This window comes from Heterocephalus glaber, unplaced genomic scaffold (assembly GCF_053883595.1).
Source record: "Heterocephalus glaber isolate CG9 unplaced genomic scaffold, H.glaber_assembly_v1.0 deba00000347, whole genome shotgun sequence".
In the NCBI taxonomy this organism is placed as follows: domain Eukaryota; kingdom Metazoa; phylum Chordata; class Mammalia; order Rodentia; family Bathyergidae; genus Heterocephalus; species Heterocephalus glaber.
The window spans coordinates 62,496,927-62,517,205 of NW_028258143.1; the positions used below are offsets into that span (position 1 = coordinate 62,496,927).

Sequence of the window (20,279 nt, forward strand, 5' to 3'; positions counted from 1 at the left end):
TCTGTTTCTTTGCCAGTGCCATGCTGTTTTTATCACAGTAGCTTTGTAGTAGAGTTGCAGGTTGGGGATTGTGATACCCCCTGCCATGTCTCTGTTACCTAGAATTGCTTTTGCTATTCTGGGTCTCTTCTTGTTCCAAATGAATTTTTGGATTGTTTTCTCAAGGTCCATGAAGTATGCTTCTGGGATCTCAATTGGAATTGCATTAAATCTATAGAGCAGTTTTGGAAGTATGGCCATTTTCACTATATTAATCCTTCCTACCCAGAAGCAGGGGATGTCTGTCCATTTTATGATATAATCTTCAATCTCTCTTTTCAGAGTGCTATAGTTTTTAGAGAAGAGGTCTTTGATTTCTTTCATTAAGTTGATTCCTAAGTATTTCAGTTTTTTGGATGCTATTGTGAAAGGAATTATTTGCCCTATTTCTCTCTCAGTGAGTGTGTCATTGGTGTAGAGGAAAGCTATTGATTTTTGTGTGTTGATCTTGTAACCAGCTACTTGACTGAATTTGGTTATTAAGTCTAGAAGACTTTTGGTGGAGTTCTTGGGGTCTTCTATATACAGTATCATGTCATCTGCAAATAATGGCAATCTGACTTCTTCATTTCCTATCTTTATTCCTTTTATTTCTTTCTCTTGTCTAATTGCCGTGGCTAATGTTTCCCAAACTATATTGAACAAGAGTGATGATAGTGGACATCCTTGTCTTGTTCCTGATTTTAGTATGAAGGATTTCAGTTTTTGACCATTTGGTATGATATTGTTTATTGGTTTTTCATAGATGGCTTCTATCAGTTTGAGGTAGAGACCATCTATTCCAATTTTTTGTAGGGTTTTTAACATAAATGCATGTTGGATTTTGTCAAATGCTTTTTCTGCGTCTATGGAGATAATCATATGGTTTTTGTCCTTGGGTCTATTGATATAGTGTATTACATTTATTGATTTGCATATATTGAACCATCCCTGCATCCCTGGGATGAATCCCACTTGATCAGGGTGTATGACCTTCTTGATCATCTTCTGCATTCTGTTTGCTAGTATCTTATTAAGAATTTTTGCATCTATGTTCATTAGTGAGATTGGCCTATAGTTCTCTTTTTCAGTTGGGTCTTTCTCTGCTTTTGGGATCAAGGTGCTGCTTGCTTCCAGGAATGAATTTGGGAGTATTGCTTCCCTTTCAATTTCGTTGAAGAGTTTAAACAGTAGCGGCAGCAGTTCCTCTCTAAATGTCTTATAGAATTCAGCAGTGAAGCCATCAGGGCCCGGGCTTTTCTTAGTTGATAAGTTTTTAATTACATTTTCAATTTCATTGGATGATATTGGGTTGTTCAGAATTTTTAGGTCTTCTTCGTTCAACTTTGGTAATTGATATGTATCTAGGAATCTGTCCATTTCTTCTGTGTTGTCCATCTTATTTGCATATAGGTTCTGGAAGTAGGTATTGATGATCCTCTGGATTTCTGCTGGGTCTGTTGTAATTTCACCCTTTTCCTTCCTAATTGCATGGATTTGGGCCTTTTCTTTCCTTTTTCTGACAAGATTGGCTAAGGGTTTGTCAATTTTGTTGATTGTTTCGAAGAACCAACTCTTGGCTTCATTGATTTTTTGTATCATTCTCTTAGTCTCCATTGCATTGATTTCTCCTCTGATCTTTATAATTTCCTCCCTTGTATGAGCTCTGGGTTTGTTCTGCTCTTCTTTTTCTAGAAGCTTGAGGTTCAGCATCAGGTTGTTTAATTGAGCTCGTTCTGTTTTCTTAATATGCGTATTCACTGCTATGAATTTCCCTTGTAAGACTGCTTTCATTGTGTCCCATCGATTCCGATATGTTGTATTGTCATTGTCATTTAATTGAAGGAACTGTCTGATTTCTTCTTTAATTTCCTCTGTGACCCATTGGATATTCAGAAGTGTGTTATTCAATTTCCACATGTTTATGAAATTTTTTGAGTTTCTTTTGCTATGGATCTCCAATTTCATCGTACTATGGTCTGATAATATACATGGGATAACCTCGATTCCTTTGCACTTACTTAAACATGTTCTGTGAGGGAGTATGTGGTCTATTTTGGAGAATAACCCATGTGCAGCTGAAAAGAATGTGTGTTCTGATTTTGTGTGATGGAGCAGTCTGTAAACATCTGTGATTTCATTTGTTCAAGAGTTTGATTGAGTTCTAGTATTTCATTGCTTATTTTTTGTGTAGTTGATCTATCTATTTGTGAAATTTGGGTATTGAGGTCACCCACTACTATTGTATTAGTGCTTATTTGATTTTTCATGTCCGTTAGTATTTGTTTTATATAGTTGGGCACCCTAGTGTTTGGTGCATATATGTTTTTGATTGTCATCTCTTCCTCTTGGATTCTTCCCTTTACAAGGATGTAGTGTCCTTCTTTGTCTTAATTAGTGTTGGTTTGAAATCCACTTGATCTGCAAAGAGGATAGTGGCTCCTGCTTTTTTTCAGTCTCCTGATTCACGGAGTATTGTTTTCCACCCTTTAATTTTCAGCCTATGAGTTTCTTTTTGAATGTATTGTATTTCTTTTATGCAGTATAATGTTAGATCCTATTTCTTGACCTATTCTGCCAGTCTGCTTCTTTTGACTGGTGAATTGAGACCATTAACACTGATGGTTGTAACTGATACATATTGAGTTATCCTTGTCATGACTTTTTCTTTTGTTGGATTTTCCTCCTTTGTGTTTAATTTCTTGTTGTGCCTGATGGATTCATTCTGCTGTGCTTTCTGGGGTTGTGATCCTCATTGTCTTTTCCTAGGATGTTGTCTAAAATTTTTGGAGTTCTGATTTGGTATTCATGAAATTCCTCAGGTGATCTTTGTCATGAAAGTATCTTATTTCTCCATCAATTTTGAAAGATAATTTTTCAGGGTACATCAGTCTGGGTTGGAGGCTGTTTTCCGTTAGGGCTTGAAATATGTCACTCCATGCTATTCTTGCCTGAGGGTCTGCATTGAGAAGTCTGCTATGATTCTGATGGGCTTTCCTTTGTATATGATTTGTTTCTTTTCTCTAACTGCTTGTCGAATTTTGTTCTTCTGTTGGGTTTCTGGAATCTTAATTATTATATGCGTGGGTGTAGATTATTTTTTGATCATGGCTAGTTGGAGTCCTATGTGCCTCACTCATCTGTATGTCAAGTTCTTTCCCCCTACTTGGGAAGTTTTCTGCCATCACTTCTGTTAACAGTTTCTTTTACATTGTCTGCACTCTCTCCTGTTTCTTCATTGACTCCACTCAGTCTTATGTTATTCTTCTTTGCATCATCTAGCAGCTGCTGGATTGATGTCTCATGATCCGTTACTATTTTAAATAAATTTTTCTTTTCCTGGTCACTAATTGCAATCTTATCTTGTATATCTGAAATTCTGTCCTCACATTGGCTCATTCTGCTGTGTAAACTTTCAATGGAGTTTTTAATGTCTTGGAAATCTTTTTGCATCCATTTTATGGATTATATTTTTTTACTATATTGGGATTCCATCATGTTCCTCAGCTCCTCTATTTTTTATCTGTGTCCTCTCTAGATTTTTTATTCATGTCTTGCACTATGGGCACAATCTCTGCTGTTTTTTAAAAAATTATTTCTGATTTCATTTTTTCCAGATCCCCTTTGGTGCCAGTTCAGGGAGTCCAGGTGGTTGAGTATCAGATTGTTCCATTTGGTTTCCCTTTGGGGTTGCTTTAGGTGATTTGGAAGTTTGGTTTTGAGACTTGTTTAGGTGTCTTCTCATTTCAATGGCAGGTGGGGTGGGGACCTGTATATTGTTTATGCCCATGAGGCTCATCTCCTTGGTGCTGGGGCCAGTGGTATCGTGGCCCAGAAGGTTCACCTCCTCTGCTTTGGGGGTGGCTCTGCTCCTGGGCACAGGGTGTGGTGGTACAGCAGCCTGGAAGGTTCACCTCCTTGTTGCTGGGAGCGGCTCTGTTCCTCGGTGTTGGGGATGGCTCTGCTCCTCTGTAGTGGAGGTCGTTGTACAGCTGCCTGGAAGGTTCACCCCCTCTGGGCTGGGGGTGGTGCTGCTCCTGGGTGCTGGGGGCTGTGGTACTGTGGCCTGGAAGGTTCACCTCCTCTGCTCTAGGGGCAGCCCTGCTTCTCGGCAAATAATTTTATTTTCAATGCTTCCATTATTTTGTAGTGGTTTTCTGGAGTACCATTTTGATAAGAGTGTGAGGAATGCAATGATCAATTGATGATGCATGTCATGGACAAAGGGGAGAAAAAGAGGAATATTGCATACGTAATTATTTGGCATATGTCTTTTACATGTCTTATTATCCTTTATAATTATTACAAATATGAGTCACAATGGCTTTGTTCTTTAACTTCATGTATACCCTAAGTCACTCTCTATAGCCCAATGGAAGGTACCCATAACAAATCAAGAAGTTAATGATTAGTATGAAATAATGGAAGTACTACCACCTTTATCACTTATATAGCAAAATTAGGGGACCTATGAAGAATTTAGGTATAGGAATGTTTTTTGAAGTAATGATCTATTTTAAGGCAGCACTTAAAAATCTTTCTACAACATAGAACTAGCACATTAGGTAATTTCTAATTTTATGTTCCTAATGTTTATAATCATGAATAAATTATATAGAACATAGAGAATATATTTCTCCTTTCATGCCTGCCTCAACTTGAATTTATGATAAATACATGTCTCCATCAAGTTGGAGCCATCAAAAGAGACAGTTTAAATGGCAGTAAGAAGTTGGAGAGGAGGAGAAAGAATCCCTGCATGGGTGAGCACAGTAGCTTATAGGATAATTACACTCTCAGTAAATTCTGAAAGTTGCCAAATTGGATTTCTTATAGTCAGAGAAAATGTTGAAATATGAGCTTATGCAGGTGTTTCATTATCAGGTCTAGAGATTTTATTAGACAAAACTTTCCTCTTATAGAGAAATATTCAGATAAAAGTACAGATTTATAAGAAACATCTGTTGGTTTTTAACTTGCTCAACTCCATTCCTTTTTCTGCTAGCTCTTTCCTGAGTTTTCAGAGGGGAACCACTTCACTCTGACTCAGGCCATGTGGTCTGGGGCTGGGGACATGATATCGAGCTCTAAGTAGCCAGGAGTGTGATTGTTTCAGCTTTAGGTGTATAATTCAAGCTGGTTCTATGAAAAGCTTCAACAGTCAAGGGTCTTGTGCTAAAACTATGAGGAAAGAAATAATGTGTGGTTTTCAAGTCTAATTTGTTTGTGGCCATCTTTTGGGAAAAGTTTGATAAAGAAGGCAACACAAGGTTGAGAGAGGAAGACAGATCAGAGTAACTGCCCTGCCCAGTTCATGAGCCATTCTACCCCTGTACTTGTCACCTCTGTCAATCAATTCCTTTTTAATTTAAAGCAGCTAGAGTTGGCTTTTTGTCACTTACAATGAAAAGAGCAGATTAATAAGTGTCTATGGCTCTATAATTCTGAAAGTTATTTTAGAAAACTCACTTAAATGTTGATTAATAATGTACATGTATAGAGATCCTAGACTTCCAAGGATTCTCAGTGTTGTATACATATTTATAGTACATAAAACTTCAAAGCACACATGATATATGTATGTATATAAAATTCAAATGACTATTAATATATTTGGGTTAATTTCAAGTTTTAAAAGATTATGATACCTATAATGATTTTTTAGTTATGGAGAGAATAATGACATGACTATCTAAAAAATTATTGTGATAGAGGTTATATTTTGACACAGTTATCATGGCTTATGGATGCTAGATCACTGTGTCCTAAATCTGCTCTATTGACAGATGGGAACTATGCATAGAAACAAAACAACTGATAATCAAAATGCACATTTGTTCTCCATATCAGAAACTTCCAATGATCTCCAATTGCAGGGCCCCTAGTAAACTGAATTAGAACATATGCATAATCAGTAACATTCCATCCATAAGTCTAAATTTGGCACATGAAAGCAAGTCTGTCAGGAAGAGTCAGTTGTTTATGGAATTTTACTGGAGTTTGGCTTCTGGGTTTGCTCCAGGGGTAATCCTTTCCTGATGCCCACTAACTGTGCTAGCTCTGCTGCTGCTCCATAGACAGATGTGCCTGTTACTCCTCGATATCAATTACTCTCTGCTTGTGGCTGTGCCACCACATTTCCCTATTTAACAGCTACTTGAAAGCCAGGCTAACATTTAGTTTCAAAATGCCGCATGTGTAATAGAGTTGTGGCCAACTCGACAGAGTTGTGCAATACCACCTGTGTTTCACGGTGAGTTGTGTTCTCAGTCTGCCAATTAAATATCAGTAGAATTCGTGATTGGGGCGACTGTAAAGGAAAAATTAGGATTTCATCAGCTATGGACGTAGATATTTACTTGATGTGACTTCCATAGAAACTTATGTGTCTGTACTCCTCTCCATGTTCCCCACCAACTCCTACCCCACACTCCTGTGAGAGAAATGGACATTTGACAAACACTGTGAAGCTTTCGAAGAATTTCCTTCTTAGCCCCATTGGACTAAAGACCTCATGAGAAAGGAAAATGCAGTGCACAGTCAGCCCATATAGCCCCGGTGGTGTGGTGGGACTAGGCATACCTCTAAAACTGAGCACCTGTAGCGAGGCTGTTAACTGTAGTTGAAGGTATTTTTGTTCATAGAATTCTTTCCTTATTAGATGGTATAGACTGTGGTTAAAATTATTATTTAATAATAACAGTGAATCCTTACTATGTGCAGCACCTGTATATGTTTTTTCCTTTAGTAACTGGTTAATTATATGTTCTTTCAATTTCGTTTTACTGGTTGTGACATGAGAGATTATAACACGCATCTTATCAATTTGAGTACTTTTCAGATAATACTGGAGTCTATGACACTACATTTATACCCACACTTCTTTTATGTTATTGGTGTTATACATTTAAATTATATGTGTATTTTCAATCTAAGAAGATATTACTATTATTGTAAAATGAATATTCATTTAGATTTACACAAACATTTACCCACTCATTTATCCATTGTTTTTCATCTCTTGTTTCTTCCAGCATTTTGGTGACACTTTTCCTTCTTCCTGAAGATATCCCTTTATAATTTTTTAGGGAAGGTCTGATTAGATATATGAGCTCACTTTTTATTTATCTGAATATTTTATTTTTGTTTTTGAAAGATTTTTCATGAAGAATTAAAGCTTGTCAGTTATTTTACTTTTACCTTTGTCTTCTATCATTTTTATTGAGAAGCTTTTTTCAGCTTTATTAATATCCCTTTGAATTTACATCTATCATGCATTTAGTGACTTTAATTCTTTTTGAAATCCTTGACACTACACGAAGACATATTAGGTGAAAAAAATGTTAGTTTGAACAAGAACTGTTATGAAATGCTCCATCTCAACGCCAAATACCCAAATAATTAGAACTGAATACAAAAGTTTTGCTTAGTAATAAACCAAATAAAGGTAAGCAAATTCTGTAAATAACTCTAATGAAAGAAAGTTTATTGTACTTACTAAAGATGCAACAGAAGGCTGGATAGTGGCAGTGGCTGGTAAAGGAGGGTGCAAATCATCTGTTCCATTTTCTTTAATTTTTAAAAACTTTTTTGAGACTTGGTTGACTAACTTTCAAACTGTACTTAATGAAAAATTTATAGCTAGAGAAATGCCTTTAAGGGTGTCTTAGCTACTTTTCTCTCATTGCGGAGACAAACTACCTGACACCCAAGTTAAAGGGGGAAAGGTTTATGTGGCTCACAGTTGGTAGAGATTTCTGTCCATAATCAGCTGGCTCCAAGGCAGGGTGCAACAGTTCATGATGGACAGATAGTGGCAAAGCAACAAGAGAGAAGACAAGCCTCTTTTTGTCCCTTATACCTTATCCAGGCCACTGGGATTAGGGTGGTGCCAGACCAATCATGGACTGATTTAGTAATCACACACCCTCAATCCCAGCATCACCCAATGTAGATCCAGCCACCTCTGAGAAAGCCCCACACCGATGACCACATGAGGCTTTGGGGGGACATCTAGACCCACACCATAAAAAGGGGAAATTGATGTAAACATGAGAAAGCTTCAATACACAGAAGCGTGGCACATACGTACAGTATTGAAACATTGTGGGGCTTATCTAAACATGATGTGTAATTGGTATTTATTATATATGATATTTTCTGACCAATACTGTTTTGTTGGATAAGTAGGTGTATCTTTGTATGAAATCATGTTGAAATATCACTTATCATGTAATCATTTAGTTTGTGCTATGGTGCTAAATTGTATCCTCTGAAAAGATATATTGAAGTTCTAACCAGGGAACTGCTGAATGACCTTATTTAGAAATAGGGTATTTGTAGATGTAATTAGTTAATTATTAGTTATTAATTACTAGAATGGAATTCAGGAACAATCCAGTAATACTGGTTTCTTCATGAGAAGAGGAAAGAGAGACACATGGAGAAGAAAACTGTGATGATAGAAGCAGAGGCTGGAGCAACACATCTACAACTCAAGGAACTCAGAGCAGGCAGGCCGGCCCCGAAGACAGGGGATCCGAGAAGGGATTCTCTCTACAGGTAACAGCAGGAAAGTGACACTACTGGGGTCTTGATTTTGGCCTTCTAAGTCTCCAGAACTCAGACAATTCAACCCTGCATTTCTAAGCCATCTTGTGATTTGCTACAGCATTCCTAGGAAACTAATACTAGATATTTCTGAGGAAAATGTTGCTACAACATTTTCTTTAAAAATGTAGTATAAAACTTCCAGAGCTACTTTTTTGAAAAGTATTGACTGAGAAGTGACTATATGTCGAATGAGAGAAAATCTTAGCTTAAGTATAGTTTTATTTGGATTTACCTTATTTGTGACTAAGTAGATTGCTGCAATCTAAACTGATGTCTTTCATTAGTGGAAAATTCTTTTTTTTTACTTTTTGCTAACTATCAATTGATATTTTTTTCATTCATTAATTTTATTGGTACATTTTAGGTACACAATATGCCGATATTCAAAAATTCTTGATCATTATCTTTTAAAGTATTTTAACTCCCTATTATTTTTATCCTCTTCTGGGCTCCAACCGTATATGGTGCGAGGCTGTTTCCTTATATTTCACATGTCCCTAATAATTTCTCTCAGAATTTTCATGCTCTTTTCTTTATGTATTTCTACTCAGAAATTAGTCTTTCAGTCGATTAGTTGTATTTTCTTCTATTTCTAACCTGTTGTTAACCTATTTATTGCATTTTTAATATCAGACCATTTTTAGTTGCAGAATTTCCATTTGATTATTTTATAGATTCCAAATTTGTAGAGAAATTATTTACTTCAATATACATTATCCATCTTTTCTTGATTCCATTAATCATAGTTCTTTAAAAGTCCTTGCATGAAATATTTGAATCATTTGCAAGTCTACTTTTATTGCCTATCTTCTCTTTGCATTCATTCTTATGGTAGTATCTCTTACCATTCCTATGACTTATTATCAAACATTGTTTATAAAAATGTGGCTTACCCAGATGATGTTTCCTATTGGAGAGTGCTAACCTTTTTTCTGCTGAGGAGACAGAGTGGAGGTTGAGCATGTTGATCTACTAAGCTGTGCTAAGGCTAAATTGCATTTAAATCATTTTTTAAGTCTTAGTCATTGTTTTTGCTCCTGATCTTCTGTAGGGCTTTGAACACAGAGCATGGAATACATATCGGGAACCTTTCCTCTGGTGGGTTCTCGGTACTTATCTGCAGTATTCAAAGCTTTGAAAGACTGGAGAATATTCCTCTTTTCAGAGGTTTCTGCTTCCAGTCCTCCGTGCTTCTTCAGAATATAGCAGCATCTCCAGGGAGATGCTGCCCATGATTTGAGATCTCCTGATTCCCCAATTATGTCACCCTAAGTCTCGGGTGCTCTCAAAGTAAAGTGAAGATTTAGACCGTCTGAATAAAGAGAGGTGCTTTGCCAGAGCAAAAAGGGAAAATGCCATCACTGACCCCACCGTAGAAGAGTTGACTTGAACTAATGATTTCCTTCAGAACCCTTCCTTCAGAACCCTTATGTTTCCGCCCTCGTAGTACCTGATTGGCTTCAGTCTGGGACAGTTCTGAAATTCTCTCTCTAAAAGGCCTTTTTTCTGTCTCTGCCCAACTAACAATTTATACTTCAAGTTTTTCCTCTTCTTGGTGCTTTTATTGGTCCACTTCTCATCAACTTTCCCTCATTAAATTGACCTTGCATTCTTTGTTTCACCATTGAATAAACTTTTGTGTGGGTTCCTTTTTTCTTCTTCTTTGTGCAAGTCGTGGTGATTTATTAATACAAAAAGATCTTATTGATTGGATGATCTTATTGACTATAGACATAAAGCTGTGAGACAGAGATAGACTGACGGATTAAGCCCCACATCTGGGATGGAATTGCCAATGAAATAATTTTATCAGCTGGTAAGGAGAGTGAAGAGATAAGAAAAGAGATATCAAGAAGTGCAGAAAGTTTGGGTTAATGCTGGCCAATGTTAAAACTTAAAAACACTCATCATTGAGGCTGACTCCAAGATACAAAATCAAGTGCTTTTGTCATCCATTATTCTGGCATATCATTCCTCTATTGATTTTAAAAACAATTCATCATGAACCCTGGAGATTTTCAGTGTTAAACATGATGAAGGGCTTCTAGGTACTTCTGAGGGCATTGAATATATTTAGACTGGAGAAGACTTCAGTAGCCTTGAGAGTTGCCCTCAAATACCATGCCTTTTTCTCTTCTGACAGTGGTGTTGACAAGAGACAAGATTAGGACTGCTTGGAAGAACTTACAGAGTAAGGGACTTCATCTCATGACAAACCTATCAGATGAGTTGTTAAAAATTTATTATGCAGCCAGGGATTTAGCTCAGTGGTTTCGCTGTCTGCTGTGCAAGTGCAAGGACCTGAGTTCAATCCCAGGTACAAAAAAAAAAAAAAATTTTATTATGCAAAACTATGGGTGGAAGTATTTACCATGTCTTGTTTTATGAATTCTATATTCATCCTTAAATAAATGAAAATGATTTTCCCTTTCTTCCTAGCAAGAATATTCTTTGAAATCTAAAAATCTTTTACTCTTAAAAAATCAACCAGTCAAGACTCTGGGAAACAGAATCAAATGCTCACAAGGGGAAGGGATATAAGCTGTTTGCTAGGGCTGACCTAGAGACATACTGAAAGAGAGAGGGCTGCATATTTCCTAGTACACTTGGATTCTAGAACTTTCATGAAAGCATTAGCTTTAAGAGGCAGGGCCTCAGGGCCGGGGAATTTAGCTCAGTGGTTCTGCCGCCTGCCTTGTAAATGCAAGGTCCTGAGTTCGATCCCTGGCACCAAAAAAAACCCAAAAAACAAAAAAAAACAAACAGGCAGGGCCTCAAGAACTGCAACTGGTGAGAGGCTTTGGAGGACTTGGTGCTTAAGTGTCTGCTTCTGTCTTGGTCTGTTGAGCTGGCAACACTCAATGGAGTCACAATTGCCTGGACTCACTTCACATAGGGCCATTGCACTGGACACATGGTGAAGAAGAAATGGCTAAGAAATCAAGTTTGAGTTTAATTTCCAAATAATTTGTAAGTGTTTGCATTTGTGTATTTATTATGTATTTATGTATTTATGTGGGTCTGTATTATCTAATTTTGTTTTTCCTTTTTTTGGTACCGGGGATCGAACTCGGGACCTTGAGCTTGCGCAGCAGGCGGTGAAACCACTGAGCTAAATCCCCGGCCCAGGGTCTGTATCATCTATTTATTGGCATTTGGGTAGGAGCATATTTTCTCATAGAATGATTGTTGGTGGCTTCCCTAACAATCTTGGTGAATTTGTTTGAATTTGACTTTTCTGATTTCAGAACTGTGGCACTATTTGTGTCCTCTGTATTTTTTTTTTTTTTTTTTTGGTACTGGGGATCAAACTTGGGTCCTTGTGCTTGCGCAGCAGGCGGCAAAACCACTGAGCTAAATCCTCGGCCCCCTGTATTTTGAATTTTAGTATATGTGCTGCTGTAGTGAGCATGCCTCTGTATTTTGAAACAGCTCACACTACCACAAATGAAATTTTTAAACAATGTGTCCATCCAAAAACTGATTGGATGCTTAGGGAATTATTAAGTTTACAGTCACTAAATCTAGTCAAACAGAGACTATTTTTTCAGGGACATTGTAAGAAACAATCCTATATTGGTTGGCAGGTTAAAAAATTACTTTTGTATCTCTAGTTTTCAAGAAAGTACCAGGCACGTAACAAGCATGCATAAATAAATTAATTGATAAAGGCAATAGGGTGGCCTCCAGTGTAGCATGGGATGAATACATGGGTGAACTAAACAGATATTAAGCTATAATTTATATGAATGCTGTATCAAGTAAGTTATATATTTTTAGGGAAGATTAAAAAATCAGTACTTAAACATGTTCATTTTCCTTGAAATAATCGTTCTTATGAATGCTGTCAAACAGTCAATTCCTAGGACACTCTCGGATTAGAAGCCCACTTCTTCAGAACCCATGCAAAACTGTGGCTCCTCTTCTCAGCACTAGGTTACTGACTGTTTGTCTATTTAACCTTTTCCTCCAGTGCATCATTGTCACCTGGATTAGTTGGTCCTGTTTTTCATTCAGGTAGTTACACATAGGTTTTTCCCCTTCAAAGGTGGCCCTCATGCCAGAGCATAAATGTGAAACATTTGCTCATTTTAATCTTTGTGTGTCCCTTAAACATGGAAATAAAAATGCAAAAGACCCCAAAAGATGAACATTTCTCAATCATTATGCCTTCAGAGATAGTATTCAGGGGTGGCTGACCATATTGTTAGTGGATGTTCCTTGTCTGACTTCATATTTCTAGCTATTCTACATACTGACAGAAGTGTGAGTCACCTTTCTCAGTGTTCTCTCCAGCATAACTGTTGTATGGGATATTTAATTTAGATCAAGCACCGCATTATAAAAAAGTTGCTGGCCTGGAAATTCTGGCTGAAGTTAGGTAACTTGCCCATCAGTTCAACTAGCTAGATCCAGTGATCGATTCTGACCTACACATTCTGTGATTCTACTATACATATGACATACTGCATCTGCAATTTTTTTTTTGGATAATGGGAATTGAATTTAGGACCTTGCGCTTGCCAGGCAGACACTGTGCTGCTGAGCTACATCCCTGGCTTGCATCTACAATTTTTAACAAACAATTGTAAAACAAATTTGGGCATATATATTTTGAACTAGAAAATGATTTTCCAACACCTTGAGTAATTTTTTTTACTGTTTAGATTTCGAAAATCTGGTTCAAATTTATACATGTTAGCAGTTTTATTTTGCACCACTATAGTATTATTTCTTTTTTTTAATTCCAGCATGCTTTTTGTTTTGAGCAAACAGATCTAGTTTAGAAAACTCTTTGCTAAATGTTTTCTATTCATTTTAACATAAGTGTGTCATCCTTTGAAAATTCTGTGGATAATGCAGAAAGATGACATTTGGTCTGTTATAGTAATTCTATTTTTTTTTTTTTTTTTTAGCGAGTGAATCCAGGCTGGTAAGTAGAGGTGGATAGAATCTATATAAACAAATGCTTACAGCCAGAGAAGATAGATGTGGAGACTTTTTTTTTTTTTTTGCCAAAATTCCTTAGAAAATCCATCTTCCAGTCTCCTGATTTTGATGATCAGTTGTCCAAGTTTTATTGCGTCAATTCAATGCAAGTAAGTTTACTGTTTTAAGGTGCCATTTTCATCAGAAAATTTGAATTGCTAGAACTGAAATCTATCTCTCTTTTGAAGTTCTGTACTTTGTTTTTAGCTTTAAAATTTGGAGTTCTCTAGAGTAAATCTAATCTCACTTCTGGATGACAGTCTTTCAACAAAGTCTTTAGTGCTCTCTCTTCTGCTTTCTTTTCTAAGACCAAATGTCTTCAGTTTCTTACTATTTTGGTCACCCTCTGGAGGCACTTCAACTTGTGTATATTATTTTTCTTAACTTTTTATTGCAAAAGTATGATAAATTCATAGGAACTTGTGAAGAAATATGCAGGGAGATCATGCGTGCCCTTCACCCATCCTCCCCACGTTCATATCTTACAGCGTTATAGTGAAATGTTGAACCCAGGAAAGTGTCTATGGGAGGGTAGGAGCTTAACTTCTATACATGCCAATTAGCAAGCACTGATGGCCTAATCAGGTTGACCCACCTCTCTGCTAATGTCTTCTAGTACTTCACTAGCTCTCCCAGTGTTTAGAAACTCTACTGCACTTTGTTTCCACAGGGCTGAGTTTGACCTCTTCCCCTATTGCAATCATTTTGGATAAAGTCTTCCTTGCTTGTTTAATTTTGTCCAGTTATTTTTTTCTTGGACCTTGCAAAAATATTTCTTTTTGAGAAAACACATATTTTGATGAGACTAACTTAAATATAAGAGTTTATAGCCATAATCTATTATTTCTATTTCTTCTTCTGACAAAGAAGAAAATTATTAAATATGTGGTGATGACAAGGTGCTTTATGCTCATAAAGGGGAATTTGACTGCGAGGTCTCCCAGAGCACAAATGCAGGGAGAAGAGATGTACACAATGCTTCTTTATATATAGATACAATGAATACATTTGTGTGTACCAAGAAGCCCTTGGTACTTTTCATGTCTGCAAGGCTGATGCATGCTGCTAGCTTGCCCTGTTGGAAGTAGGTTTGGTTTTCCTGCAGGAATAGTTTACAATTTTATCTAGTTTTGGTCTTAGCTCAAATCAAAATATCTAGCACACTTAGAATCAGCCTTCTGGGAGCTTCTTATTTGGAGGACCGAACAATGATAGGGCACACGTGCAGCAGGAGGAAGTGGCATGGTTTGATTAATTTCCCCTTTTCCTTTGATATGAATCACTTGTTGCCACACCCTCCATTCTTACCCCAGTCCAAACCTCCATCATCTCCATGTGCACAACAGAAATGGCCTTCCAGCTGATTCCCCAGGCTTCTTCCCTCAGACCACAGTGGTCTGTCTTTAGAAATACCCTTTCAGTGTGTCCCTCTTTCACTCTGAACATTTCAATGATTTCTCAACATGTTCAAAATAAAATCGAAAATAATTAGTGAGCAGGCCTTTCATGGACCTCATTTTCTAGGCTCACGCCCTTCTGGCTTTCTAATGGCTGAGCCTTCTTGCGTTTCCTATGAAGCCTGGTGCAGGTAAGGGGTTGTGCACCACCGTTCTGTCTGGTTGGAATGCTTTCCTCAATATATTCATTGTGCTACCTTATTTACAAAATAAGTCACTGCTCAAATGTCACCCCCTCAGAAAGAAGCTCTCTAAAAAGCCCCCTCTCAAGCATTTCCCCCTTTGTTGCTTTTTAGCCTTTCATCACACTTCTCCCATATCTGAGGTAATAAAATTCTTTTCTGGTTTTTACCTCTTCCTCCTACTAGTCTGTGAATGTGAGACCAAAAGCTCCATCTTGTCACTGTGTCTGAAGTACCTAGAATCGTGTCTGGCATTTAGCAGCATGCAGTGCATATGTGTTGAACAAATGAATACATTTTGATCCACAGACTGAGGAGACCTGTGAAAACTGAGGTTATATAAATAAGGACTCGTTGTGCAAATTAGTGTATTTGGCACTGTATCTCAGGTACCTCATAGATCACACAGGCTTATGTATGATACAGCAAAGCACTAAATGCAGTATAGAACATTTTATGGAAAAATGCACCTTGAATTCCAAATAACTTCTTTACCTGTGGCTTTTTGGAACATAACAAATTTTAGTTGGGCATAGCTTGGCTTTTCATAAATTTCAATAGTATAGTTTCATAAGAAAATTATTAAGATTTCCATGGTATATTTTTACTAGATGTTGTTTCTAAGATTATGCTATTTCTGGAGAAATGCCATCTTCCTTGGTAACCATGGAACCCACTTGGTGATTAAGATAAGAGGTCCTCTACAGCAACATTAGTCAGAGTCAGAGTTCAGGTAATTTGTTCATTTGGAGTAGGAGAGCGGCCGTCATTTAAGAATCTTGAGAAGAGGGCAAAACTTCTCTGCTACCTTGGAGAAAAAATTGACAAGAGGTAGGATAAGGTTCAGTCCTAAGAAATATCGATGCCCACTTTTACCTGAGAAAGCATGTTCAGTAGGAAACAGAAGCAAAAGCCCACCAGTGTCAACTGGAATTAGGTGAAGGGTACAGTGTGGAGGCCATGCAGGAGTTCAGGGTTTAATTAGCACACTTGATACTAAAATATGGCCATATTTACAAATCCCAGCTACATGAGAGGTTGTGTCTTGTAACACACAGTGTTGTCCTGGTCCATATTAGTTCAGGCATTGGAGAAGGGGTATGGAGGACAGAAGTGGCAATTACAGAGCACTAGCTGTTCCAGACACCGTTGCTGTGCATGCACTTTTCCCATTACAGTGCCAGTCACCCTGAACGTAGGTACTTTTATTATCTCCAGTACAGGGATAGGGTGGCTGAGGCTTAGGGTTATAGAACACAGTGTGAGCTCAGTGCTGGAATACTAATCCTGAGCTGTCTGGATCAAGAGGTAGCTCTGTCTTGTACGGCATTCTGGGATTATAGCCACAAATAAGTGGGGGCTGAATGATTGATAGCATGCGCTGTGAGGACAGCATTTCAGAAAGTTTTCAATATTCCTGTGTCACTTTTGAAAGATTTTAAAGGCATCGTTAGGGATTTGAGGCTAAATGGGAAGGAACTGAAAGACAAGAGTGATGTACATGTTAACTCTCACACCTTACAGTTCCTAGATAGCATCTTTTATCATCAACTATCCTTTTGTAAGGGTATAGACACTAAGGAGAACAACCGAGGTTACTGTTTTTTATGAATACCCATACACATGAATTTACAGCTAGTCCTTATAGCATAGTCTTTGCTCTTCTGAAGTTTTGAAGTTATTATCTATTTGAAATCTTATTTGTTTTATTAAATAACGGCTAGCTATTGCAATAAATCCAACACAGAAAACTAGGAACAACGCAACAGTTGAATGACTGCTATATGTAGATACGATAGTAATTAAAAAGTAATCCACAATCTACAAACTGCAGACTAATTCTGAGTAACTACTTCTGAGACCAGAGAGGTCTGGTGCAGATTTGTTAGGATACGGCAGTGAGAGGATCCTGCTTGGGGTGCAAGGCCAGATGCAGAACAGCTTCTTTTGCTTTCTTGTTATTTCCTTAAGAAACTTTATTTGAGGCTTTTGGTCTGAGGTGTGGAAAACTCAGACTCGGAATTTTTCCCAGCTGACAGGGTCTCCCTTTGTTCAAGTCACTGAAGTTGAAAAACAATCTGTTTAAAGAGAGCTTTACGCTTCTGCCTCCTCAAAAGTGCTTAGGTGTGATTTGCTCATATCCAGACCTGCTGTGAGGGCCCTTCTTGCTGCCTCCCTCCCACCAGATCTCCACACACCAAGCTCCTCATGAGCATCCTGGTGATGGAGAACGAGAGTGAGAATCTCCACAGAGTTGGAAGTGCCAGACTCGATAAGCCACAGCAAATTTCTGAGTTTCTTTTGTGATTCTGTTCAATGTGTGTCAGTTTGCACTAAGGAGAACTGTCAGGTAACAAGAGTATTTGTGCAAATATCTGATTGTCATGAAAAGAAAATGATTTCTAGATATGTTTTGATATGTGTTGCAGATTTTTAAAGTATTTATATTTGATTTTGTATTCATGATTGGTGCATATTTCTAAATTACTGTAGGAGAAAATATTCATGGATTTTGATTTACAAAGGATATATACAACTATATAGAAATATAATTTACGGTGAACCATCCAAGTAGTGCAGTAACAGGTTGGTGAGGCCGCCCACCCAGAAGCTGTGGAGTCCACCTGGTTACTTTTTGGCACAGAAGAAAGACTTGGATGGATGAAATAACCAGCTCTGACCCGTGTATGCCTTGGTGTGGGCTGAATAAGAAAACAGGCAAAGTTGATGTTGCTTCCATTCAGCTGTCCAGCCCTTCTCTCCCGCTTTCTTCCCTTGCTAAAACTTGCTTCCATGGCAGTAAGGGAACTGAAAGTTGCATGATCGTCCTAGGAACCTGAGAGATGGAAATAATGTGCAATGAAGTCAGAGGACTAATGGTGGGAATTTGTACTCTCAGTGGGACAAAAAGGTCTTTTCTTTTCCTTCTTAGATGTATTTTCCTGTAATTTCTACAATAATCATTCTATGATATGTAAGCCCTTAATATGCCAAAAAATCACAGTATTTTCTCTACTTTTTTTTAAGAACTCATAATTACTAGGCCTTACTCATGGAGTACAACAAGCATTTCCTACCTGTCTTGATGAAAATTTAACATGACTTTTAAGGTTGAGCTCCTATGGAAATACAATTTAAATTTATTTCATAAAGGAGAGGTGAAACCAAGCAAGGTTGTTTATCCATCATGCTTGCTTTAAATATATATATATATTATATATTTAACTTGTATTTATAGTACTCTCATCACATATTTAGTATGTATCTTTAGGTGTGAAATGCACCATGATCTTCATGCTGTGGATACTTTTAAAAACAAAAGAAAATGCCTTTCAAAATGGTGAAAGTGTGTACTAGGCAATATGCATTTATTCCACATAACTAATTCTGGAGAAAAATATCCTTTGGCAAGCAGTCAAACAATTTTAATGTAAAATTTAATGCAACAGAAGTGACACATTTTAGCACAAATTAATTAGATTAGTGAAATGAAATGGCCTGAGTCAGAAAAAATAGAGTGAGCTGCATAACATGAGGCACTTTGCAGTAATTCTTAGGTTATCAATTCTGTTATTTTGTAATTTGAATTCTCTTTAGATCATAAAAAATCATATAAAACCAATTTCTGTTTCTTCTGGTTAATTATATAAAAATAAAACAATGCAGTCTATTTATTTGGAAAGTGAAGGGAACATCACTTTCCATAATAAAAAGATTTTGCTTTGTAATATACCTTTAATCATTTCTTCAATTACTTTTGCTTGTCTTTGTACTTTGAGCCTTCTGAGAAAGTTTTACTTACTTCATAAATTTTTTTGAGGGGGAAGTTTATTTGTTAATTTATGCCTCTGCTTATTCTCCAAGTAATCTGTGGTGATTTACAGTAGAACATTGAATGAATAAGTTGGTATGTGTGCATGTAAGTTAGCATGATCAGATAAAATAAACATGTAAGTGAAAAGGCTGGGCTTTGTTAAAATTAGAGTAAAAAATGCAGGCTATAGAGGCTTACAAAAATTTTGCCCATGAATTTCATATCTGACTCTAAATTTCAAGCAGTGAAAACAAAAAATGTAACATGACTAATTACATGAGTGTCATAATTATGAAAGAGACTCATTAATTTATACGTGTAACAACATTTTAAATTAAACATAATAGAAATGCAAACTCAAACTGTCTACCAGAAACAGAAAATATTTATAAGTGGCATGGCAGCAAGGCCTGATTTAACTAGAACTTGGTTCAACAGCCTCAAATATTCTTGGGATTTTCATGGTTTGTTTTTGTTTGTTTGTTTTTTGAGGATTTCATATCAATCTTGTCACAAGTTGGGTGCAGTAGTACCATGTCATATCTATAAATGACTACATACATATGCTGTTTTTTTTTTTTTCTCTTAAGGTAGGGAAATTTTCTTTTCATTTTGTTCAGTAAATCATCATCACACCTCCCTGGCATACTCATTAGTCATAACCTGTGATTAAAGAAATGCCAGAGGTGGATTGGCTTAGGCTTGGTTTCTAAACTGGTCGTGTCAAGTTAACCGGACTACCTTAGACCTATCATAGCCATCCTTGAAACTGGTCAGTGCGATCAGTTTCCCTGGAAGTTTATTAGCTAGATGGCCTAAAGTGGAGACCTAAATAGATACTAGAAATTAAGACAGGGAAAATATTGTCTATACAAATTACCAAAGCAATATATATGTGCACCCATGTTTATAGCAGCACAGTTTGTAATAGCTAAAGCTTGAAAACAGCCCAAGTGCCCATCGACTGGAGACTGGATAAAGAAGATGTGATTTTTTTTAATAAAATGGAATACTAACTACTCAGCCATAAAGAATGAGAAACTAGAGACATTTATAGATTAAGTGAAATAAATAGGACATACATGTGTAAATACTGAATAGTTCCTCTAGTGTGAGAAACTGAAAGTGTAAATAAGGATTAAAATGATTAAAATGAATAATTGATAATTTGAAATAGGAAAAGGTCCAAAGGTGTAGGGGTGGTGG

The 20,279-nt window shown here is 37.0% G+C and overlaps 1 protein-coding gene across 11 annotated transcripts in view; it reads left to right on the forward strand.

Annotated features, from left to right (window-relative positions):
• The window catches only part of LOC110346362 (uncharacterized), a 316,545-nt gene that overhangs the window by 83,314 nt on the left and 212,952 nt on the right, over positions 1-20,279 (forward strand). The window contains exons 1-2 of one of the 11 annotated variants that reach the window (XM_087201376.1): positions 1,491-7,465; positions 8,397-8,580. The exons of 8 other annotated variants lie outside the window; for them this stretch is intronic. In XM_087201376.1, coding sequence (XP_087057502.1) covers positions 8,459-8,580 — 122 coding nt within the window. In that variant the 5' untranslated portion in view covers positions 1,491-7,465; positions 8,397-8,458. Of the gene's footprint in view, positions 1-1,490; positions 7,466-8,396; positions 8,581-20,279 lie in introns of those variants that run through there. 2 more of the 11 variants (XM_087201369.1, XM_087201368.1) reach the window with 2 other exon arrangements.